This window comes from Numenius arquata, chromosome 2 (assembly GCF_964106895.1).
Source record: "Numenius arquata chromosome 2, bNumArq3.hap1.1, whole genome shotgun sequence".
Lineage (NCBI taxonomy): Eukaryota > Metazoa > Chordata > Aves > Charadriiformes > Scolopacidae > Numenius > Numenius arquata.
Genome location: NC_133577.1, coordinates 116359636 through 116385412, shown reverse-complemented (window position 1 = coordinate 116385412; position 25777 = coordinate 116359636). Strand labels below are relative to the sequence as shown.

The 25777-nt window shown below is 36.6% G+C and overlaps 1 protein-coding gene across 1 annotated transcript in view; it reads right to left on the bottom strand.

Moving 5' to 3' along the window:
• LRRK2 (leucine rich repeat kinase 2) overlaps positions 1–25777 on the bottom strand; it is a 67044-nt gene that overhangs the window by 6591 nt on the left and 34676 nt on the right. Inside the window, exons 25-49 of the mRNA XM_074168077.1 lie at positions 25476–25624; positions 23606–23699; positions 21534–21720; positions 20952–21133; positions 20182–20411; positions 19027–19154; positions 17546–17764; positions 16091–16292; positions 15380–15468; positions 14232–14419; positions 13145–13299; positions 11981–12127; positions 11636–11827; positions 10772–10918; positions 10346–10446; positions 9984–10174; positions 9146–9306; positions 8153–8323; positions 6196–6296; positions 5355–5549; positions 4165–4358; positions 3814–3886; positions 2811–2995; positions 1251–1403; positions 296–504 (exon numbers count right to left, since the gene is read on the bottom strand). Coding sequence (XP_074024178.1) covers positions 296–504; positions 1251–1403; positions 2811–2995; positions 3814–3886; positions 4165–4358; positions 5355–5549; positions 6196–6296; positions 8153–8323; positions 9146–9306; positions 9984–10174; positions 10346–10446; positions 10772–10918; positions 11636–11827; positions 11981–12127; positions 13145–13299; positions 14232–14419; positions 15380–15468; positions 16091–16292; positions 17546–17764; positions 19027–19154; positions 20182–20411; positions 20952–21133; positions 21534–21720; positions 23606–23699; positions 25476–25624 — 4043 coding nt within the window. The remainder of the gene's footprint in view (positions 1–295; positions 505–1250; positions 1404–2810; positions 2996–3813; positions 3887–4164; positions 4359–5354; positions 5550–6195; positions 6297–8152; positions 8324–9145; positions 9307–9983; positions 10175–10345; positions 10447–10771; positions 10919–11635; positions 11828–11980; positions 12128–13144; positions 13300–14231; positions 14420–15379; positions 15469–16090; positions 16293–17545; positions 17765–19026; positions 19155–20181; positions 20412–20951; positions 21134–21533; positions 21721–23605; positions 23700–25475; positions 25625–25777) is intronic.

The following is a 25777-nucleotide window of genomic DNA, read 5'->3' as shown; positions in this document are numbered from 1 at the left end:
CAGGAGACGGTGAGAGCTGTGCTGAAGCACGGCATGGCGGAGTGTGTTCACGTGCTGATCAGTGACAAGCTGGGGGAGAGCTGTTGTTTCACGTGGGCACAAGTGTGACAGCCCGCTGTACTCAGCTGACACCAGCACGTCTGACATTGACTGAAGATGACAGCAGTGGAATGGAATTGAATGAAAAAATACAGAAAATGCTAATCTGTTCCTGGAACACCACACCAAACAGCAGACAGCAACCCTAAACTTGGCACTGATTTCAAAATACTCCTTATTTGATGGTTTTACTCACCTAGCTGAGCTGTTATCATGACTCTAACAGAATCACAGAAGTTGTCTATAACTCGTACAGGACGACGTGTTGATAAATCAAGCAGCAAGATATGTCCTCCTCCTGTCCCTACCCACAGTGCAGTATTTTTCTGCAGGCAAATTGTCTTCACTCTCCCAGAATAAGCCAGTTTATGTTTTGATTCCTTATTTAGCTTTTCCATTTTGTCCCTATGAGTGCGGAGAAAATTTGTATTAAAATCTTGTTGCACACTACTCCACAACTGCTAAAATGACTCTCTCAATATCAGCCTTTTAAACAAGATAAGCTGCAAAAATCTCATGCTCATCAGTTGACTGACTTGAAACAAACTGGGATGAAAACTACTGGACTTCTAAGACCCAGCTGGTCTGCTTCAAAAGACCTTTAAATAGGAGGCAGGTGTACTTCTCTGGTCTCTCCTAGTCTGCAGGAGAATAATGTCACTGCAGAGTGGGAGGAGCACGCCTAGAGCTGCTCCTAACATCCCCATGAAAATGAAATGGACGTGGCTCATTAAGGGAGAGCAACAATTTAAATGCAGATGAAAATCACCATCACTGTTAATAAAACTCTGTCTTCTACTGAATCTGTGCATTGGAGAGAGAAGACATTCTCATTCAGGGGATGCAGGAAGTAACTGGATGCAAAGGCATTAGTACCTGAAGGACAGCAAAAGACATTTTTCTTTCTTGAGCAGAGTTAAATGAATCATCTCAGTATCATAGACAAATTGTGAAATATAATAAGGGTCTTAAAAAATTGAGATTCTGCATGGGATATTGTGAAGTTCTGGGCCAAAAGAGAGGAAAGAAATTCCACATTTCCCAAAGAACTGGGCAAATCCCTCACCTCCAGCAGGTTAAGGTACTATGCTAGAGAAGGCAATCTGATATTCAGCTTTCTACGCATCAGGCCATCGATCTGAAATACTTACTTAAGAAAATGTGCACAGTCGATCAGTTCTGAAAGTTTTTCTGTCTTCTTGTCCCAGATTTCCACAAAATGGCTGTTTTTCTTTGCCAAGTAGATGGATTTGTCTATTGCTATAGAAATAATATTTGCATCACTGTAAGCATTATGACAAAACCTAGAAGAGAGAAGAACCCCAGTTAGATACACAGAAAAAATCTAGCAGAAAAACTTGACTATTGAGTGGGATTAGCTTGCCTTGAACTCTTTCAGAATCATTCAGCCTTAAAACCAAAAACTGGGCTAGGATGCAACTGAAAGGGTTTGCTATAATCTTCCTCCAGTTCAACATAAATTCTCACTGTAATGGAGTTATGCTGATGATACCCCTGGAGGTATACATTAACGCACAAAACGTATTAATAAATCTTTCCCAACTATCTGCTCAAACCACATATGCTCACATCACAGCAGGGCAAACCCCACCTTTCTCCTGCCACTCTTTAAGTTTGTGGAGACACTCCGTAGTTCTTACAGGGCCCTATAGTTCTTACAAGACCATAAAGGGCCACTCAACACAAAGATGATTAAGCCTAAAAAGCAGCAATGAGATTTACTTCACCTTGCTCCGCTCTTTTTTCACTTCAGCTGACAGCTTTTTTGACTATTTCCCTCTACATACGAATTTGTCTCTCATGCCAGATCTCTGCCTGCACGTATCAACATATTATTGGCCCTGCAATTTAACAGCATCAGCTTATTTCACTGACTTGTCAATACATCTTGAAGAACAGCTCAAAATCACAGTTGCCTGATAGCAGACACTCAGTAACACTGCTACTTTCCCGAATGTTACTTGTTTTTGACAACTTTATTTTCAAAACTGCATACAGGTTTGCCTCCAAAAAGCTCAAATTATTCCTGTGACATATTTTGCATCTTGCCATTGAACTGCATTTTACTAACATTTTAGTTTCTTGCTTTACATGAACACATTATTTTCTAAAGAAAACTAATTTCCTAAAATAATAATCTCTACTAGCCTAAAATCAAACACTTTTTTCCCTGCTCAGGAAAAACTCCTCTTAACTTAGAGCAGGATTTGCTCAAACACACAAAAAACTTCAGTCTTTAATTTCTACCTAATGAGAAGTCAGCTATCATACATGACTGAACTGCAAAGGGCAAAGATATGCACACGTATCATACTGACAAACATGTAAGGACAAAAACTACTTTAAGTATGTGTGCATAATTCTAAATAAAGTAACCAGAGCCTGGACAAATGCAACTGGGAGAAAAAAGCTGATCAGTTGCATTTATATATTTTCTCAAGAGATACTGACTTCATAAATCCTTTATATATTAAAAATGCATATCCCTTGTTTAAAAGCAGCAATAAATACTTTAAACACCACTCACTGATCTTGTTTTCATGTATTCCATCTGTACTGTGGAAGGAAAAGAATGGAAACGAGAACTCAAAGAACGAGCTCTAGAACAAGACATAACATCAAGGTACTGCCAGAGATCTTCAACGAAACAACAAAAGAGCCAAGTAACATCACTTATAAAAAAAACTTACAGTTGACTTGTCTTTGTTTCAATGAGCTTTTGAACAGAGAAATCACTAGTTAAGGCAATGATCTTTGTTCCACAGCCTCCCCAGATTATGTTTTTTTCCGATAAGTATGAGGACTCGTTTAAGCACATGAGTGGTGTGCTAACATCTCCGATAGTAACTATCTTCAGAGGTGTAGCACCCTTACACTGCAACAAAAAATATACTCTCCATTAGAAACAAGGAGTATATAGACACTCAGAAACTGTTAAAAGAAGGCCACAGAGCCTGCTGAATCCAATTTACATAGTCAGATTTTCTGAACCATTATGGTATCTTTCCAGAATGTTCGAGACTGAAAAGCACCAGTCTCATTACAGGTGTCCCATAGAAACTGCCCGTGAGAGTGGAAACCGGACAGAGCTGGGATGATACTCTCTGCAACCCCTGGCACATGTCAAGAACTGGAGGGAAAGTCACCTTAGAGACATCCCACACTGGACCATATCCTAGTTCTGCAACACACTGCAACTCCAGAACTGCTCTAAGCTGCATATGGTCAGGAGATAACCCTCAGGAACCAGCTGATATAAACAGCTCCCAGCATTTCTTTATCTGTTTTGTGAGCAGAACTCTGACTTACAGAAAATCTAAACAATATTATCTTTTCACAGACATCTATTCTATGAAAATTTAGTGTGAACGAAAAGAAAAAGGAGCTATAACAGCAACAAATAAAGGAGATTAAAACTGTGAGAATATTCTCAATAACAACCAGTAACGTCGCTCTCTAGTCAGTTTGGCTTTCAAAGTCCTAACATGAGAAATAATTTCCCCCTCTTAACTGTATTGATTAAAACAGGTATTGTAGGATGTGCGTAGTTCCTCTAAGACTGCAGTAGAAAATTACTTTCAGTTTTAGAGAAGCAATTAAAAAATAAGTTGCATGAAATTAAGCTACTGTTGGTAGTTGCTTTATATATTACCGATAGTATTTTGTAGAATAGACAGCAAAGAACAAGTCTACCTTTACTGCTCTGTCTTCAAAAACTGCCAGTCTGCCATCAGCTGTGCCTACCAAGAAGAAATTCTTCTGTTTGCTGAAATAAAATAAAAATGCCTTAATTGGGTAAGAAAAATTTAAATAAGTAGCCTTTGGTATTTCAAGAGTTTCATTGAACTCTAAAAGCAAACACAACCACCTGTGGTCAGGAATGTAGTTGCCAGTTACACTGGGTACAAAATCAGAGTGAAAATTCAGGCAAAATAAGCAGACGTTGGAACAAAACTGCATGAGTGTACAGATGTCATTTTTTGAACATCTCTGTTTAGTCATATTTTCAAAATGTAACCCAAAATATTTAAAATTCATTTATACCTCTGCTTTGAAAGAGAATTACAGTATAAACAAGTGATGGAATCTGACATTTTCTGCAGACGGTGCCTTCTTGTTTCATCTTCTGTGTTAACTGCCCACAGAGAACCAGACTGGGTTCCTGCTACAATCCAGTTTTCTTTCTCAGTAGGAAGGGTCACTAAGGTCAAACTTAAAATTTTACTATCTGCAATATCCTGAGGCAGAAAAAAGAGAAAAAGAGATTTCAGTAAGGGTAAACGCTGGTAAATTGCTGGTAATAAAAATAAAGTACAATCTTCTTGGACCCTGAACAGACTCAAGACCTAACCTCCCCATCAGGAAATCTAATTCCCTATTAGCAGAATACATCTGCAGCTGTGCCATCTATCTTCAAAGTACTGGACCCCTCGAACAGTACACAGGAAAATCTCTCTGCTGAATGCTGAAAAAAATATTGTCTCTCTCTATTCTTATGAAGGTCTCAAAGACATTAGAGAATTAAGCAAATGGAACTACACTGCAGTAGAAGTTCAGTTTAATTGCTAACAATAAAAGTACTGGTCTATTACTTCTTTTTCTCATTTCAGTTTTAGAAAAATAAGCCATATAATTTATACCAAAGCTACCAATTCAAGTATATCACGGTCAACAGATGGCAGATGGAAATAAAACTTAAACAACTTTAATGATGAGTCACGCTCAGTTCTGGCACGTTCCTCACAGCACATCAAGCCTGATTAAAACCTTTTCCCTTTTCTGATGGCACAGGACTGAGATGTACAAAAAGCAAATGAAAAGAGCTGGAGGGTATCACCCAAAGCAGCACAAGGAGGTGGCATCCATGGGAAGAGAGGAATCGTTAGGAGACTAACTGGATTCTTAGGGGAGATAGAGAACGAAGGGTTGTATAATTATTACTTCTTGTTCTAGCCTCTGTGCTAGAAATAGCTTCCATCTGAGTGGAAGAAAGGAACCCAGTAGTGGAAAGACAGTATTATGAGAAAGTTCAGGCTGGACGGCAGGAAGAGAGGAAAAAGAGACTGCGTTTCTGCTTTATTTCATGAATACAGTGATGACTCACTCATGAGAAATCTTTGTTCTCTTAACATTTAGCTTTTCAGAAGTAATATCCTGCTGTTAAAATTAATTAATTCTTCTAAAATACATCTGGGTGCCAAAAAATTGGATTAAATGGCAACTTTCTCACGTACCTCACAAGTATGTCCATCCGTATTTAGGTTAACAAACGAAAGCTGTGCTTTTTCTGTGTTCCCATTGCCTATCCAGACTCCTGCCCTCTTGCAGCTTTGATTGGCAGCAACCATGCACTCTGCTGTGGACGTGCTGGGTATTGAAACATACCTCATCAAACAGATAAGCTCTGCGGAATTCAAGATCTCATAAACCTACAAAGCAAGCCACAGCATGCACATAGTAATAACAATGGCTCGTACAGTGAGAAATTAATAACAAGCAATGGGTAACGCTGTTTTATGGAATACGGCCATAGTATCTCAACAGGTCTGCTCATTTGTATTACCACTATTAATGAGCAATCTTTGTGCACTGAGCAACTTTATGCTGACACTTATTTCCCTATTAAAATTTCAGGAAGTCAATGAGGTTTAGGCATGTCTGAAAACTTCACCCACTTCAAAGGGCAACGCGATGTGTGGAACAGACAGTGGGTTTCAGATCCACACTGCTGTTCCTCCTCTCACATGCATGGAACTGTGTAGGCCAACCGCACTGATACTATATAGCAAAGCCCTTTTTGCTCAAGTAAAGACCACCAAGTAATCTGAATCCTGTTTCCTTACAATAACCATACAGCAAGACAGGGAAAACCAGCAGGCTAAAAATAAACGCTTAGATTTGAATGGAACAGTTTATCCTGGATGGCAAGAGCAGGCAATATTCCACAGCTGTTTCAGGTCCAGAAAAGAACAGAAGAACATGTGCCTCTTACTGACTTAAATGTCCCATTCCTCTTTTAGAAAGCATAACAGCTTCATGTACCTCAAAAATACAAATAAATACACAAAGTAATACCTGGGAAGATGTTGGTCGTTCCTGAGGGTTTTCCTTCAAACACTTTTTAATTAAATTTTCAACTTTAGGCCAGGGGGCACACCCATATTCTTTGACAGGATCTAAAATGCAAAATTAGATAACTTTTTTAGTTCAGAAATGGGAGTTCTGAATAACATTTTAAGAATTCACCTAACTTCTTACAGAGCTGCTTTAAGAATATCACACTGTTAGATAAAATGTCAGCGTGAACAGCTTGGAATTGCTCACCTGTCATTAAATTCTACAGCATGGAATGCTACAGCTAGAGTCCTTTTCATTAAAAGCAGTTAAAGCAAATGGGTCTTGCTTTAACTCTTTTTTTAATGTCCCTATACCTGGACTGAATCACAGATATGTGCGAGTTGTGTTTTGATTAATGCTGACCATTCAAGGGCACGTCATTTCAGTCTGTAGTCTTTTCAGTTCCTGTGAACATTTTTTTCAACATTTATTCTTCTGTGTTTGGGCAGAATACACAGAATACAGATGAACTTCCAATCCAACGCATGGCAATTTAGATAAACAACTCCATATAGTATTTATGACATATGGAAGTTTAAATTCCTGCTCAGTGCTTTGACTATGATCTTACAACTATAGGCACTGACCTCTCTAAGAAAAAATCACTCATGAATAATGGTGCCTGTATGGCATTTCCTTTTAGATCATCATAACCCACAGCAGATATTCCAGTCCTGCATCAGACAGAGGTAACATTAATGATAAATACCTGCAAATGAACATATCCTATTCAGCAAATGATAGGTGCTATTTACTTGTCACCTCAGCCAGCCCCTTTTTTGGTGGAAAGAGATAAATGATGAGCATGTGCACAGATGGAACTCTACTATCTCCAGAAATGAATAATTCTGATTATTTCATATGGCTTATAATACAGAAAACAGCCAAATGGACAACTGCACTCAAGAGATACTTAGTCACCAGTTCTTGGGATGGCCACTTTAGACAGGGGGTTAAAACTGTCTGTGCTATGAATTGGACTATTCTCTTTAAGGAGTAGAAGATGTATGAACTCTTTGTCTCCCCTAACGAACAAGCCATGCCAGATTAAGTGGTACAGTTGTTGCCCTTTCCTAGAGGGAGTGACTTTTCAGTCTTAAAAGAATGTTTCATGAGTATACCCAAAACTGCAGGGCAATAAATAAGAATGCCATGCATTAAGCTTGTACTACTATAAAACTTCAACAGCTTTTCACACAAAAGTTGCCAAATACTGAGTTACACTGTCCAGCTCACTGCATCATGTCCAGCATGATAGCCTGTTTAATCTTCCTTCCAGCAGCCAACAACTACATATTGTAATGCAGATGGAATATGAAGAACTTTACATAGCTGGGCATGGACTTCACACTTCTGACGAGTTAAAAGGGAATTCCCATTTAAAACCTTTAGAAGTGGCTGCTCTTTTAAGGGAGTGGCAATTTTTTCTTTTTTTTTAAAATGAGATTTCAAGGGGTTTGTAAAAAATTTTACGATATGCAGCTTCTCTATTGTTTTTTTACCATAATGTATCATGATCAAATAACAGAAGTGAGATCGTGTTTATCTTACTGCATGATACCACAGTAATATGTAAGGGTCAAGTCCAGACATGGTATTGGAAGGTACCTTCAGCAACATGCATTTTCCCTAGGGTCTGGATAAAGTCCCAATTATACAAACCCTCTATTTCTTTATAAAGTGAACCAGATAGATCCCTTGAAATTGCTACGAAATTATAACCAACGTGATGTTGAATAGATGCCTATTTCTTACTATTTCTAGATCGTGTGAAATTAGGAGAAGCTTCTAAAAATTGCTGTTATTTAGTCCCCTCCTCAGATCACTGCCAGATACAACATAAAACGTGTTATTTTTTGAGGAGAGAGGACAAATGGTCCTCTTTCCTGTTAAAACTTTAGGAAACAAGGCATACCTGGTAACTTTCCTTGTATTGCTAATTCATCAAATTCATTTGGAAACTTCAAGCCTTCCATTATTCTACCTCCTCCTGTTAAAATGTCATAAAGCAGCAAGCCAAATGAATAAACATCAGCTTGCTGATTGTAAATAACATTTCCTCTGGCAACCTCCGGTGCTCGAAATCCTGCAAATAAATCATTTATTAATAGTTGTGACTCACACCAAGCTGATGCCATCTTTATCCTTTTAAGAGCAAACACTTATAGATCAAAATGTCACAGGAAGTAAACCAAAATGACACACTATTTCTGGGTTGGCAATAGTTTGCATGTGGCAGATCTCCCAAAATATCAGCAATCAGTATAAAGGAAGGGGACAGTACATCAGTTACAGAGCTCCTGCACCATTACATATACAATAATTCATTTAGCAATGAATACTGAAAAAGAAGTGCAAGTCCGCAGTCTTTACCAAAGCCCTAGCATTTAGCACTTGAAGCCATACCCTCAGGCACAATTTCCAAGACCTAAATACATTTTTCAAAGTTGTTGAATTGTTCAGTGCTTTAAAATGGATACTAGTATGTTCTCTCTAAAGTCAGGGAATGGTGCAGACATTTATTGCCTTTAAAAAAAATTAAGACCTATCTATGTATTAATGAAAATTAAAACAACAAATAATTTTAGCAGTATAATTTCGGTATCACAATAACCACACTAAAACGAGACAGAAAAAATCATAATTAATGCATGCAATTTCATTTGTGCTCTTTTCAAAGAGAAATTCTTGATTCTAAAGAGTATACTCCTTAATTCTTGTAAAAGGGGTTAAAACATGACTAGGAAGAAAGACCAAGAGGTATAAATCACAACTTCTAATATGATTAGGACTACATTTCATAATTTTGACTACAGTACAGATTTGAGTTACTTCTTACAGACTAAATAAAAAACACATTAGCTGTTTTTTGACATAATACTCTGTAAAACAAAGCATTCCTCCATACCTGGTGTGCCTTCAGAGGTTTTTATACCCATTCGGCAACAATACTGGGCAATACCATAGTCAGCTATTTTTGCAATAACAGCTGAATTGGGATATAGGGTAAAGAGCAACACGTTGTGAGGCTTTAAATCACGGTAGATGATCATTGCTGAATGCAGGTACCTGTTAATCAAAAAAGTATTTACTGAAAGCATTCATAACTCAGGGATGTATCTATACACACACATTGAATGCATTATTCCCGCAACAGTAAACGGTGCTTTCAAATGTTTATATACTGTGTTAAAAAATGTCTGACATTACCATACCACCATGACACTGCCTTACTGGATATTGACTTTAGAATTGTTCTGAAATACTATTTACCGGCACTTAAACACTGCAGTATTTTAGTACCAAGTCTTATCGGAAGTGTCACTGGCAGTTTGAAAACTGAAACTTAGAAGTTCAAGCTTCATTGGTCCCTGAGCTCCTTTGCAGGTTTTGTGGTTTTACAGTCACACTTCAAAAGCTCCTGAGCACATTCACGGACTTTCAGAAGTTAAGAAATGCACTAAATTAATGTCTTTGACATTTTAATAAGAAATCAACAGGCACATAGAAATTCCATGCAGAGCTCTCTCTATTTCTCTACTTATATGAGCACCACTTGCTAGCAGAAAAAAACAGGCCACAAAAGTTCGTGTTATGTATCAGCTACTCAATCACAAAAATACAAGCATTTGTCTGACCCAAGGAATACTCTGCTTGAGATATAAGAAAAGATAAACTTTTCATTTCCAGTATATCCTACTTCCAGCTGTATCCTGTTTTTACAGCAACACAGAAGTCACCTTTACCTTAAGCCATCAGCTACGTGCAGAGCTATCCTGTGCTGAAGTGTTCTAGTTAAACTTGCATTGTCTTGTTGAAGTAAACGGTCGAGAGATCCTTTAAGGGCTAATTCCATCACCAGCATCCGGGGACGGATTGCAGCAGCCAGCAGAGACACTAAACTGGGGTGATGGAGGTGACAAAGCACTGCAAGCTCCTGTAAGTTGTAAAATCAGATGAAATACTGAAAATAGCATAACCTCTGTAGCTCTGAAGTAAACTCAGAAATGTCCTGGAGTGAAGCCTTGCACTTAAGCTTTTTAAGGTCTTCCCTAGGGTTAGGGTTCTAAGAGCAGCACTACAGAAAAAAAAAGGCAAAATTTCTTACTTGTCTGAGGAGCCTGAGGGAAGTATGTTTATTGAAAATCTTTACGGCAACCTCTTCTCCACCATAGGATGCACGGTACACAGATCCAAAGCCACCATCACCTTTTCAAAGATAAATTTGAAAAGAATATTAAAAACAAAGGTATATCAGCCATTTCTCAAAAAAATAGCTGAAAGCGTCCAAACTTAAAACGTTTGGATCATCTACTGTGTAAGTAAGCTTCACGATCAGTAATCTAAAAACAAAAACCAGTGCCCTAGCACACAATTAATGGAAAATCAAAACTCAACCTGAAATTCAGAATACCTTAAAAGTACCTTTCCACAGAAAAGAAATCTCTAAAATGTTTTCCATATGTTGCACAATTGATTTCCACAGATTTGGTTACATAAGCTCTGTAAAAAACCCCTACCAAATAATGCTTACCCAAGAGAAATTCAGGAGCTTCATCAAATTCCAGCTCATCATTGTTCAACATAATATTTCTAGGCAAATCAGCCAGTATCAGATCAGGAGCGATCTGAGCTATTGGAATGGTATGTCTTGGTTGATCTGGATTTACCAAAAGGTCACCTAAGAAAAATAAATGAGACGATGAAAAAATAAAAGGTAGTCATCATTCAAAAGGCACTGAAAGGCACATGGATCTCTGTGAGTGGAATGTACCTAAAATTCATATGTGTGTGTGTATTAAAGCATAAACATATATATATATATATATATATGGAACAAAACACTAATTAAGTTTGCCATTAAACTTAATGTATCTTACATGTTTAAGTATTTTCAAGGTTCTGTACATGTATCAATCAAATGTGATAGCAACTGTTGCCATGTAACACCACCAAACTAACCAAGGGATTATTTTTCTGTCTATAAAAACAAAGAATTCTCTTAGTATGTAGAATGTCACCATGATTATTGCCTTTTAAATCACTTTTGTATGTGGTCCAAACAAAAGATCTATATGAATTTTACTATATGCTGGATTCAGTTCCATGAATGAAGTTACATTATTGATATCATGACAAAACGATTCTTTTCATCATTGCCATTTATACATGACTATAAAGAGTAGCTGCAATCTCTCCCATATTCTATACTTATACTGCCAGCTCTTACATAAGAAAAAAGAACAAGTTGCTTTTGACTCATACCGTAATTATTTGTTACAGAAACGAAAGATTTTTAAATAACGTGAAGTACCCAAATCTCATAAAGGAGATGATGTATAATTTTTGTATACATATGGGTATACCTCTAACAACCTCAAATAGCATAAATACATACCTTCTTCAGCTTTTTTAAGTAAGTCATCAAGTAGTATTTTTTGGTGTTCTTCACCGTCCTGAAAGCTGTACAGCGCCCATTTCTTCAACAATGTTTCCCCTTCACCACATACATCTATATCTAGCAAACCTGGAAACCATTCTTCCATAAGGGAATCTATGTGATCCACCACTTGCCCCAAAAGGATGCACCCTTTAAGAAACCAAAAGAGGGAAATTACAGCCTCAATCTGCCATACTTGTAATTACAAAGCTAAACTCTACATTCCAAAGGCAAGAGCACAACAAACCAAAATGCCAAGCTGCAATCAAACTGGAGCAAAAATCAGGCTCAGGAATAATTAACCTTTTCTGCAAGAAGGTGCCGTAATTTTCAAAAAGCTGTCAGGGTTGTTGTCAAATACTGCTGATTCCACCAGACAATAAGCTTCAGGAGACCAGTTCAAGTAGATGCCTTGTCTCCAATACATTCTATTAGGACGAAGAGCTCGCTCTAGAAAATACAAAACTAGATTAAAAATCTGATCTCCGATATGAATGTCATATTTTAAAATATGCGGAATAATTCAAGGTACTTAAAATATTTAATTATGATTGTAGGTTTATGCCTACCTAAATAACAAATGAAATAAAGGTTACAACTTTGCAGACAGCCCCACAAAAGCTGAATGCATGTCAACTGGTGTTCAGTTCTATAAGACATATCCACAAACTAAGTATTTAATCAGATGGTAAGTCATGCAGCAGGTGATGCACGCAGGGATTACAGAAATGCTTAGGTACATTCAGGTTCAAATACAGAATATCTTAAGACAACTTTTAAAAAAAAAAGCCAGTGATTTAAATTTTCCCACTATTGCACACATGTGAAATATTAAGATACGATTGGAATTGTATGCTCAGGAGGAAATCGAATGACAGGACACCAGACAGTTATAAATCAGATTTGTAGAGCATTAGCAATGCATATTTTTCATACTTTATTTGTCACCAGTATTCATCAATCACCCATTAAAAAACCAAAGATGACTGAAATTGCAAAGTTCAGCAGATAGACCTCCTGTCAAAGCATGGAATTATTGCAAAAAAATTAAAGACACCCCATCCTTCTGATAAAAGCAAAGTTTTTAGACTTTCAAAAAGGGAGAATCAATTAATCCAAAGAAAAGCAGTTTGTTTTTCTGTTTGGAAAACATATCCTTTTCCCTGTATTCCTTGCAGAGGCGAGTGGCAATATTCCATAAATTTAAGGATTTCCTCCACCTCTAGCATACGAAAGAGAGAAACAGTCTGCGTACAACTTTCACTTTCTTTTGCACGGCACTAAAGATCAGGCACTATTTGGATATTTCTAAGGTACAAAAATGACCACTGTTCTTTTTTTCACATTTGTGAAGTGGCCAGAAATTAGCTAAAGAAAAACAATACTGGGAATTAGAGCTTTAAAATGCAGATGTTGGCATTCAAAGCAAACATGTTCACTGTTGCTATTGAAGATAAAGTTTTGTACCTCTTCCTGACAGCATGTAAGGTGATATTTCAAGCAACCTGTTGATCAGCCTGGACCAAAATCCCATAGGAAAGTACGGCATCTCATAAAGCCTGATGATAATTTCTGAATTTTCACAGTGGGGAAGCTCTATAACAGGTCTGTGATCAGATAAACTGAAAGAATAAAAATATTAGACAGTATTTAATGATGTACTTTATCCAAACTGACTGATGACATACATTATTTATTATGTAAAATGTATTATTTATTAATGAATGAATGATTCAAATGATCAGGGAGCAGGCAGGTAGTGTATATACTTATTCTGCTTGCTTGTGATAAAGTGAAGTTCTGCTGTAATTTAAATCCAATAGAACCTCACTAACAACCGTTAGATATTAAATGTAAATGTTATAAAACCCTGAGACACATAAAAGGCAGGTAAGACATTCAGATAAAACCCTCCAATCCCAGGAGTCTGAAGAACATAGAAACTCTAATCTATGCAACCATGCAACACTCTCCATTAAGCAAAATAAGCACTATTAAACACATCAGGGAAATCTGTAACTGAGGCAGAGAAACTGTGCCACCTGCTTCAGATGAAGCAAAAAGACCGCATTCAAATTCATAGCAATTTTTTGTCACCACATTTAATAACTAGACTGTTTGGAGGAGATACTGCCTCTGAGGAACTTGACTGAGGTTCTCACTCTAAGCAAACAGGCTACAGAAATTCACGGTTATCTTTTATAATGCAATAAATATCTGTAATCCTGGCACACTGTGATGTAAAGGTAAATTATAATCTTCCTGCTGTAGTCTCAAAGCATGGTAACTGTAAAAGATGTATTATCCTCATAAAGCCTTTTATCATTTATAGATTCCATTTATCCACCATGCTAATATAATTTAAGATTTATCTGCCACAAGATTGGCTTAACATGTCTGTGAAACTGTACACTGAAATGTAGTGTACTAAGTATATGTCATGCTTTCATATATCAAATTGCTGTGGTGGTCAGTTAAACTAGTTAGCCTTAGGGAGGTTTTTATTTTGATCGATCTCTACGGCTCTCATTTGTGAGTTTAGCTCTTTGCTTACCTGCTTGGGATTAGTAGCTGATCCTCTCCTAATGGCAAAGCAATCTGAAACTTTTCCAGAAGCTTGAAGTATTGTGACATGTAAATCTTAGGAAACTTGCTTTTCTTTAAAAGGAATTTTTCCACATCCGAACGCTTTACAATTCCCTTAGGATACTTAGAAAAGCCTTCCACTTTCACTGTCAGAATCTTTCAAAAAAAAAGTAAAACAATTTCAGGTGTACAGTCATCATTAGGTTGCATTTTCCTGACAAACTTCGTTCCCTGAAATATTTGGTAGCCTATAATTTAGGGGGAAAAAACGGACTCCATTTCAGAGTGAAACCAAACATTTCCATAATGTAACCAGCAAGAAGACAGCAAAGAAATTAACCTGTCCAAGCCACCAGTGTGCTACCATTCTTCAGTATCTTTCATTGTTCCGTATTATATGGAAATTTATTCCACAAGTTAATTTAGGAAAGTGTTCCCTGAAAGGAGCATATCTACAGTGATTTTTCATATCGGCACTTCACACAAGCATACTGGTACTGACAACATGATCTTCTAGGTCTTTTCTCATTCTTAATCCCACCAGTTTTAAAGATGATTAGATTAGATTTTTGTCATCCCATTTCCTGCACTGAATGGAAGGTAAAGATTCAAAGGTTAGGAAATCTGAATATATATATAAAAAAATTTTGAGAGTGTTTCTAGATCAACGTATCGATGGTTTCATTTAAGCTACTCTCCCGTCCCAACATGTGAGTCCATATCACTCTCCTCTGCCATCAGGACCAAGCATACAATGATCCTTCTTCTCCCATTCTTACTACTTTAATCCAAAATTCCAGCTTCCACTTCAACCTATCACAACGTATTGTGGGATTACTTTGCATCCCTGGGATTTTCTATTCTACATGTATTTTTGTGTCCAGTGTAGTTTAAATGATATTGGACATTACAGCATAAGAACACAGAACCACCGAGACAGTGTCTAGAAAGCAAAGGAAATGGAAAGAGCCAGGTAAACCAAACTGGGCCCCGAGAAAATTCTAGATCATGAAACAGTAAAGAAATGGTGAAGAAGAACCACTAATAAGTTACAATGGTTTGAGGCAAATGAAAAAGTTCCATGAATGTAGATACAAAAAGCAATCAGAGTCTAACCTGTGCCATGATTTTACACAGCCACTTAGGATCTACAAAATACAGATCTCTTAGCTGTAGTGCTGGGTCTTGGAAATGAAGGAGTACACCTGCACAGAGAATATTGGAATTAACAATGCATTTCTCAAGCTCCACATTAAGCAAAATAAACACCCCGCTCTGGGCTGTTTGTCTTACATGGCTTGACATAAGCAATTTGAATAATAAATATAGCTATTGAATTTATGTCAATATCTCAGGAAAGTAGAATGCAATCACCGTTCAGCTTTACCTTTATTTTCAGATGTTTTGTTAGATTTCTGAGCTGACTTGGGTTTTTGCCTAGCAGCTATGCTCAGTGTGGTTTATTACTCAATCATGAAGTTTGTACAGCACTAAGATAAGCTGTTACATATATTCACCTAACTGCTATTCTATTCAAGCTACTACAGCAATTGCATCTTTCTTCAGAAACTGCTCTGTCTAACCAGCAGGTATGATGTTTTCAAGGAGGGGTAAGATATATAAATTGTTACAGTAGCGATCCTTTATATCATGGAATGCCTTTATGACGTAACAACCTGGATTATAAAACAAATGTCACCCAATCTTAAGCAGTTCAGCTCAACACTTTGTGTCAACCTTTTGCAAGATTTAAAAATGCGTGCAGGTTTCTCTACTGCAGATTTGCAACGAAGTGCTAACAAATATACATTGAAGATAATATTTTACCTGATTCATTCAGAAAGTGAATTGCATGAGGGAGTTCATTTTCATCCAATTGTAACTGGCTTTCTCGTACCAGTTCCAGTAAGCGTTTCTGATCAATCACAGGAAATTCAACTGGGACATTTTTACGTTCCAGCAAAATTCTCTTCTCCAGCTCCAGGTAGCTGTCAGGAATTAGCTGACCAACCACTGGCTGATCTCTGATCTGTATAATTAAGAATAATAATCTTAAATGTATTAATTTATTCACGTGAAATGGAGACAATAAAATTAAGATGTAATGTGGTTATGTCCACTCAATAGTAGCAGCAAGAAGGAACAACTACACTCATTTATTGACTAACAGGGCTTCTGAAAGGTAGATGTATCTAATTCTTCTTTCAGAAGTATAATATGAATGTCTTTCTATAAATGAATTCTCAAAATATTTCCATGTTACAGGTACATAAAAAATAAATAATTGTGTCTTCTGAGAAGTTCAAAGAGAAGCTTTGATTTGAAGGAAAATATTCAGTATGAACAGATGTCATACATCTCAGGTTAACACAAGACAGTAGGCAAATGAATAAAAAAAAAGATACCTCTTGTAATCTGTAACATCTCTAGACATGCCTTTAGATAAACTGGGATGAAAAGGGCAATAGCTCAATTAAAAGTCTCCATGACTGATAGTCAGTGGACAGGAGGAGAGGTAGAAATAATTTTGGCCAGGTTAGTGACACTTAAGGGAAACACAGTCGGGTGCTTTGCCCTGTTTCCTGAGCCTGAGTTCTTTTATTTTTGCTACAGATTGGATCCTGTCTTCCTGTAAGCTCCATGTCTGGGATATTGTCTTCATGCTTGTCATTCACACTCAGACAGAGCTTCATGCTGTGGCTACAGAGACAGCAGGGAATGAGTGATAGGGATGACTTTGGAGACAACAGAACTACGAGTGAGATTCTCCAATTTAGGAGGATCACTCAGTCCAAGGCGTCTTCTTTTCCTGCTTTAATTCACTTTCCTTTTTCTAGGAATACTTTCACACTATCTAAAATGTAATCAGTAAATGGAGAATTGGCTTTCAGAAATCACAAAATCTTATTTCCCGGTCCCCTGAGATCTTCCAGTGCTTATTATTGCAATTACATGTTGCCATCCAACAAAAAAGTTTTTGATCAGATTTCTTTGTAAGAAAAAGATGGTCTATTTTTAATTATTCTCTTCATGGCCCTAGTGTTTGAAAACAAAACTTAGCTGAGATTTTTACTAAGTTGATTTTTTTTGGTAGAAAATGAAATGAAAACAAACCTGGCGATTTTCCTTCCTCATTTCACTGTGTGTAAGATTTTATGGAAGGCAAGATGAGTTTGCTATCACACTAAAAATGTATTTAATTATGTGTTTAATTAATGTTTAAAAATGTACTTACTTAACTAAAACTACAATGTCTAACATTACGAATAGTACGTAGCTTACCTTGAAATGAAGACTCTCCTTTATTATGATTTTCCGAAGCCTGATAATGGAATCAGATTCTTCCGTAGCATTCACAAAGTGATAATCTTGGATTGCTGGGAAGCCTCGCTTATTCAACAGCTCTCTAGTAATTTTAGTCATGCAGACCTTACGTTGCATTTCATCAGAAACATCTAAATGAGTGCCAACAAGAATGACGGGGGATGTTGAAGCTCGAGCCTGTTAGTAAGATCCATACAGTCAATTAACTCAATAATGAATGTTGATGTTATTGTTCACATCCACCTTTATAAAAGTGAGAGTTTAGTCAAAACAATCAATACAATGAAAAAAGCAACTCTTTCTCCCTCTTTAAATATAATTCTTTTAAACAGGTTGGAAATCTGAAATACTGTTTCATGTCTTTATTCAGGAGGAGTTTAAACAGCAATCCCATATAATAGCCTTCACTGGATAAGGCAGTAAAAATACATCAGCCTATAAATAAGGAACATATTTTTTAACATACAGAGAGCAGTCAATGTTAAAATAGAAATATTAAAAAATCAGCTTTTTCTAAAAGGAAGCAGTGTAGATCTGGATTTCACACTTTGCAGATTAGTAACATTGTCACTAAAATAGAGGGATAACTTCATTTTTCATTAGAAATGCCTAACAAAATGGAAGAGCAAAAGGGTACTCTGCTAGTTGTCACTGGAACAGTGCAGCAATGAAACGCCTGCAAATACTGTATAGCAAAGGTGAACACATCAGAAATGGTCTTCATCAACACTAAACTGACTGCAAACCTCTGTCCTGTGTCACTGCTCAAGGTAAAGAGAGTAAAAAAGACAAGTTTAACAAACAGAATCAGTACATAAAATCTTTATGCAATTGCATCGCCCAGCCATGGCTAGCCATCAAGCAAAAGGAAAAGAAAAGTAATGCTCACCAAGGTGTGATTCCATTAAATGAAAATAAAACACTTAGAGCAAAAGAAAAATATATAGGGAGATTCTCACATTAATTTCCCTACCATAGACCTAGAATCATCCCTATTAACAATAGGATGCTAAGCATACACTTAGCAGCATGATTTCAGACTGGCATCTAGTCAGTTTTAAAATAGTCAAATTCTAATTACCCCAGAATTTACAATGACGTAAAAGAAAAAGCAGGTTTAACTTGTCATCCCTTTAATACTTCACCTTTCTTATTTTTATCAGTCAATTCAAAATATTGCCAGAACATACAAAATGTTCTTTTGCACATCACACTGTACCATTTTAAGTACAAAATGGTGCTGATCGTGTCTTTGTATGTCTACAAATATTTTCATATCCAATATATGATGTATTTCAGCTCTTGTTTCATCTTACTATTTGTATTTGCTGAAGAGCTGCTTTTATCTTCCCCTCTCTAAAAAGATTTGTAGTTAATTTGCTGTTCACCATCAGCTCCCTGAAAAGTGGAATTCCATTCTGTATCTATCTATGGCTTACCTTGATGTTAAACAGCCACGGCTTCATAGCATCCACCTCTGCTTGTCCTTTGCTGAGATCATAAACAGCAAGATATAAAGCTCTTTGGGTCATAAAATGAGGATGGGTACTGTAGAACTCTTCTTGTCCTAATGTTAAAAAATTTTCACTGTTTAGTACTTCCCTCATTGAACATCTTCAGATCACAGAAAGGCAGCAGAACACTTATTCTCAGATCACTAATCCACAAATGAAATGAATGCTTACAGAAAATTATCTAAATTGACAGGAAATCTGTAATAACTAGGAATTTTAAGCAGGTACTCTGTGGTAGCTCATTCACTGAAGTGCAGTGTTGAACTATGTAATTTATGTTAAATCAGGAAGTGTAAGATTTAACAAGTGGATAAACATTTTTGCTGCAAAGACACCTTGAAAAGCCATGATTCTTTTAAAACTCCAATACTGAATTTCTCCCTCACTCCTTCCTTCCTTCTTCCTTTCCTTTCTCCTATCCTTTCAGCAACTTCAAAATAAGACTCCAACGTTCACATGATTAAGCACTTAAAATCACAATTGAAGCTGGACATTCAGCTTGAATCCTGCTCTTCTGTGCCTATCCATTGCGACACAGGCTGTATTTAAATTATCATGGAACAATGTTTAAAAATAACTTTTCTATAGGCTAAAGTGCCCTTGAATTTTAGAAGTGCTTCTGGAGTCCCCCAAACTTCAAAAGTTTTCCAAAAGCCCAAAGTTCAAAGACTCCTCTTAAGTGGTTTGTCTTCTGTGACCTTACAAAACAGTGATGCTGTAGAGCCTTGACAGACCCAGGCTACACAAGGGAGAAACAGAGTTGAGTGGAAGATCATTCTTCTGGTGTTTACAAGCAGTTTCTTACTTTTCTGAAATGACAGTTCTAGAGTCCTATGGTTGAAATGAGTGGTCAGACCACGTTTGGTGATGAGAAATTCCTGAGGCTTTATATCAAATTTGAGGGATTAGCTGCCAATTTACAGAATTCACTAATTTATAAGTGGTCACTTGACTTTTGGTGTAAGTTTGCATGATTCTACTGTCCACAGTTAGAAATCTCACAGGCTGACTCAAAGAATAAGTAATGCATTGCATTAGAAAAGACAATAGTAAAGGACAATAAGTTCTTGAAATAAATACCTCCAAAATCCCACACATTTAATATAAGCTCTTTCTTCATTTTGCCTTTCCCTTGAATGATCCAGTCTTTCACATCAATGCCTACTGTAGCTTTTGGAGAGCTCAATTCTGTCCGTTTGCATTTCATTAGTTGTTGTAGCAGGGTAGTTTTCCCACTGCCAGTGTTTCCAACAATCATGAGCTTCATTCTGTTATAAGGTACAGCCTTCTTCAGTCGTTGTTGAAGAAATCTGGCATAAAAAAAGTTTGCAGAACTCAAAGAAATGTATAAAAAAGAAAAATACCAACAGAACTCAAGACCAAGGAAAAATCTAAACCCATACCACATTCTCAAATTTTCATTATCTATTTGATATTACTGGGATTTTAACAGCCTACTCTAATTTCTGATTTGAAAGTTAAGGCTTAATTCAGATTTTTTCTTTTTCTGTTGCTTTGCAATTACTCAAAAATGTGCTCTGTGCAATGCACTTGGGAACACAAGAAACATGTTAGAAATAATTGGTAAGCACCATTTATTGCACTGCTTATAGAAGCACCAAATTCAAGGAGCAATACTATTGTAGTCTAAATCACTATAATCTACTTTATCTGTGTGTGTTGACGTGACATGATATGATATATGATATGATACCTCCCATAGAGTAGCGTGCTGGATTTCATAGGACAAACCAGCACATCTTTTCAAAAGAATATGTTATTTTCTTAATGTTTACTGCATATCCCAAGAAAGCAAAACAAGAATATTCAAGAACAATAGGGCAACAAACCTGATAATGTCTCTGGCTTTGCATCCTACATGTTTGAAGTCTAAATTAAGATGGAGTCCTTCCAAAGGAAGATCCCAGATTTTGGACAATCTTCCCATTTCATCTGGAAAGAATCTCAAATCGGGATTGTGACTTACATCCAGAGAAGTCAAGTTCTCTAGGAAGCCAATCTGAGGAGGAATCTAAATAAAAGGACATTTAATGGGCAATTAAACGGGAAAAAAAAAAAAAGAAAAAAAAGTGTAAGCACGAATACATTAAGTATTCAACAAAATTAGATATTATTTTTACCACTGTACTTTAACTTTTTGTAATAAACAAGCCTAATATCCAACACTAATAGACAAAGGACCTCATAATGAATTAATTACACAACCTGATTATATGACAGAACATCCCAGACAGAAAAGCTTAATAGAGTATGGTGATGTCCATTCACAGGAAGTACTATTTGCACTTACACACCATTTTACTAAGAGAACTTACAATGATATGAGAGGTGATATGAAAATCAAATGGAAAGTGAAAAATTGCATTCAACTGAAAACTGATTTAATTTTTAGGTAGAATGTTACACTTTACCTCCTTTAACTTGTTGTGGGACAGGTGTAGTTTTTCTAGCCTAGACCATGCACATGCCTTTTCACTCAAGTCCAAGATGTCTATTTGATTATGATTAAATAACAGCTCCCTTAAGTTTAACGATTTCCAGTGCATTGGTCCAGGCAGGTTTATGATCTTGTTTTGGCTTAAATCTACTGATCGCAAACTAAAACCATAAAAATAAAAAAGAGAGAAGTTAGCAAATGAAAAAAAAACCCAAAACTGAGATTCACTAGATCTTCATTAATTTTTAATAAATAAACAAATGGATTAGATATCAGAACAGTTTTCTGACAGGAATGTAGAAAGAAGAAAGAGAATTACTACTACGAGCAAAAGTAATTAAGATATATAAGTAGGTCTTCATTACCTCTGAAAAATTTGTAAGAAAATACACGATTCATTAAGTATAATACTGTTTCAATGTATTTGTCTGTGAATAAAATTGTCTGGTAATGAAAATAAACATCCACACTATACTGTGTGTAAATGTTTCAGATAGTAAATTAAAGAGTGACTTAAAATGTACATATCGTGATAACGGTCTACTTCCTTCTTCTTTCTATGATTTGCAAACATGCATGGCTCTGTTCAGATTAGTAGAAGACAAAAATAAATAAGGCTCACACTCCTGCACTGCAAATACTCACCAATTCAACTGTAAACAGTGTATAGTTAATATACACTTATATCCAGGAAACAGAGAATAGAGTTTAGCTCAGGATTCCAGTCACTGGGGAGTGCAGGACCATGGAGTACACTGTTACGTGCAATGTCTAACTTACTAGAATAAATATATTTAAAAGGTTTAATTGCAATCTAACCTAATACTAATATGTAATTTCATGTGGGCTTTTTTATAAATTTCAAATTGATATAAAAAGCAATGGGGAACTTCCTGCTATTATCAACTTTCTAGAACCCCAGATTTCACTTATAAACTCTGGAGCCTCACTAGGCGATCTGAACTGCTCTTTCTTGTTCCTAATTTAGGCGACTAACATCAGATGGTACGGATACCTCACTCTCTCAGAATGTTTCTATGAATATATGTTTGTAAATGAATGTGCATAAATTATATGCTTAACTACATAGGTATTTAAGAACTACATAAAACAAGAACATCTAATTTCTGTGAGTTATCTGTTGGACAAATATGCTGTTTATGTTACTATGGAACATGAAGCATGCAAAAAAATCCATGCAACTCCTTATTGATTTGTGTGGGCTAGAAGACGTAGAACCTGAAAGCTGCACCTTTTTCAACAAATCCATTAAATTTGCTGCTGTAAATATAAACCTTAGCACGCTGAAAACAGTGTAATAATGTAAAAATTTGCTCTATGCAAATTTGATTAATGTAAGTTCACAAATCTGTGGATCTGCTCTCCCCATGGTGCCATCAGCACTCATATCTACCCGCATCTATCAGGTAACTGATCTGATCATCGCTTCCGAGCATTCCTTCCACAATTTGATTCTAGTGACCATTAAGGTCAGTAACTTCTATAAAAAAAAAGCAGAAGTCTGATTTTCACATGATTAATGCTTTGAAGGTATAGCAAAATAAATGTCACATGCATCTTTATCACAGTTTCATCTAGAGGAAGTGTCATTCTTTGAGAATAGATATCTTGTGATATTTGGGAAGTGAAAAACTGATCTCAGTAGCCTTGTGCAAAAGTCTGCAGAACTGCTTGAAAAGGAAGAATTGCCAGTATCTTTTTAGTGATGGTTTCAAGAAAATAATAAAATAATTCTGGTCTTCTCAGCAAGAATTGTCAGCTTCAGCAATATATTTTGACAGCCAAGCAATATATTTTCAATAACAATGATCTGAATCTGAGGAACAGAATCTTTCAAAATAATGAAGAAAATGTGACTGATTTGTCTTCATTTAAAAGCTACTAAATTTTGGATTTAAACTGCTAGAGAAGATTTCCTGAAAATCAGTAAAACATGCAGAATTTTCTGCTTCACAAAGGCCTTGCCATCAGATTTTCTTCATCAAGAACTTGGCATTAACTTCAATAAATAAAATAATAACTTACTGTGGTAGAAGAAGAATTGCTTCTGGAACATTAATAAAACGATTTTGGGATAATTTTAAGCTTGTTATGCTGGAGGACAAGTCAGGTATTATTTCTAGAACAGAAAAAGAGGTTAATCCTATTACTTTTCAGAACTGTTTAAATTATTTTTAAGACTAGAGTTTTCTAAAATAAAAGACAGACCAAAAGGTCAGTCTATCATCTTCTATACGCAGGTCTTTGTATAAGCCACCAAAGGCAGCTTATTTTTACTTTTTTTTTAACTTTTTTTTTACTTATTTTTACTTATTTTTACTTTGACTTCATCTCATATTGGCATTAAACAATGAAATAATCCTACTACATGCTGATATATTGCCAGTATACAAAACATTCCCAGAATTCACCCAGTGAGTGATGTGTCTTTTGCATATAAAAATGACTCTAGTGGTTCAGCTGTGTTTAATGCAGGTATAAGAGCTACCTTCTAAAACACTATGAAAATAATTTCAAAATGGAAGATTTTATATCTTGGAGAGAGAAATAAATTCTGACAATAACTTATCAACTCCTGCAGTATCATTAAAACCTCATTTATGTAGTTTTTATTTTTCATAGGTAAATTAATTTTGACACCTTTGCATAAAATATGCTTAGGCACTGAAAAACACTCTGAACTCAATTCAACTGCTTAAACACCATGTTCTAGTGAAGGTGATCTGCCCTGAGGTACCTGAGCCATCCGTACAGGGCTTGGAGACAAAACGCAGGAGCTATGGAAGACCTGCTTTTTCTGAACCAGCAGCTGTGAGCCAAGTGGGATACTTCAGGGCATCTCAAATGACACCTGCGTTCAGGCAAGTGAATCAAACACTCTATTTATTCAGAAGACAATGCTGGATATGGGGAGGTAATACTTGGAAACATAGAATCATTTAGGTTGGAAAAGACCTTTCAGATCATCAAGTCCAACCATAAACCTAACACTGCCAAGTCCGCCACTAAACCACATCCCTATGTGCTACATCTACATATCTCTTAAATATCTCCAGGGATGGTGACTCAACCACTTCCCTGGGCATTCTGTTCCAATGCTTGACAACCCTTTCAGTGAAGAAATTTTCCGTAATATCCAATCTCAACCTCCCCTGGCACATCTTGAAGCCATTTCCTCTCACCTTACAACTTGTTTCTTGGGAGAAGAGACTGACACCCACCTCACTACAATCTCCTTTCAGGCAGTCATAGAGAGTGATAAAGTCTCCCCTCAGCCTCCTTTTCTCCAGGCTGAACAACCCCAGCTCCCTCAGCCGCTTCTCATAAGACTTGCTCTGCAGACCCCTCACCAGCTTCGTTGCCCTTCTCTGGACCCACTCCAGCACCTCAAAGCCTTTCTTGTAGTGAGGAGCCCAAAACTGAACACAGTACTCGAGGTGGGGCCCCACCAGTGCCGAGAAGAGGGAGACAATCACTTCCCTAGTCCTGCTGGCCACGCTCTTCCTGATACAGGCCAGGATGCTTGTATGATATGTATTTCAGTACAATATTAGTACTAGATTTGCAAGCTAACTTTGAGTGATTTCCTCTGCCTTGAACCTTCCCCAATAGTACATACGACTGAGTACACTCAACCATTTTTATAGCATCCACTACAAATGTAAAAACAAGCTGAATTATGCCAAGTCAGATCAAATGTCCATCAAGCCCCAGTGGAAGTATACTGCTTCCAACAGCGATCAAAAGCTGATGCTTAAGGACCTGTATAAACAAGGACAAATGTATGTGGGGTTTTCCTTTTCTCATCTCCCAAGACTCCAAATGCTGGTGGCTGAGGAATTTTGTGACTTGGAATGGTTACTAGAAGGTGGATTCTATTTTCACAGATACTTACCAAGAGCATTCATCCTGGCGTTGAACTGCTCCAGTTTTGTACAGCCCATGAAGACATTCTCAGCAAGGGATGAAATATTGTTTTTACTAATGTTTAAAATTTTCAGTTCTTTCAAGCATATAGGTGAACATAAGCATGAAATTTTGTTTCTATGATAATAATAAGAAAAAAAAAATCAATGTTTTATTTAGAAACTATTGGCTAAAAGGTGAAAGTAGAGAGTTTTGTTCTGACAATGCTATCCTTACACTGGTAAACAAAAAATAAGACTTTTATCTGTATAAAGACTGACCAGTCAGCAA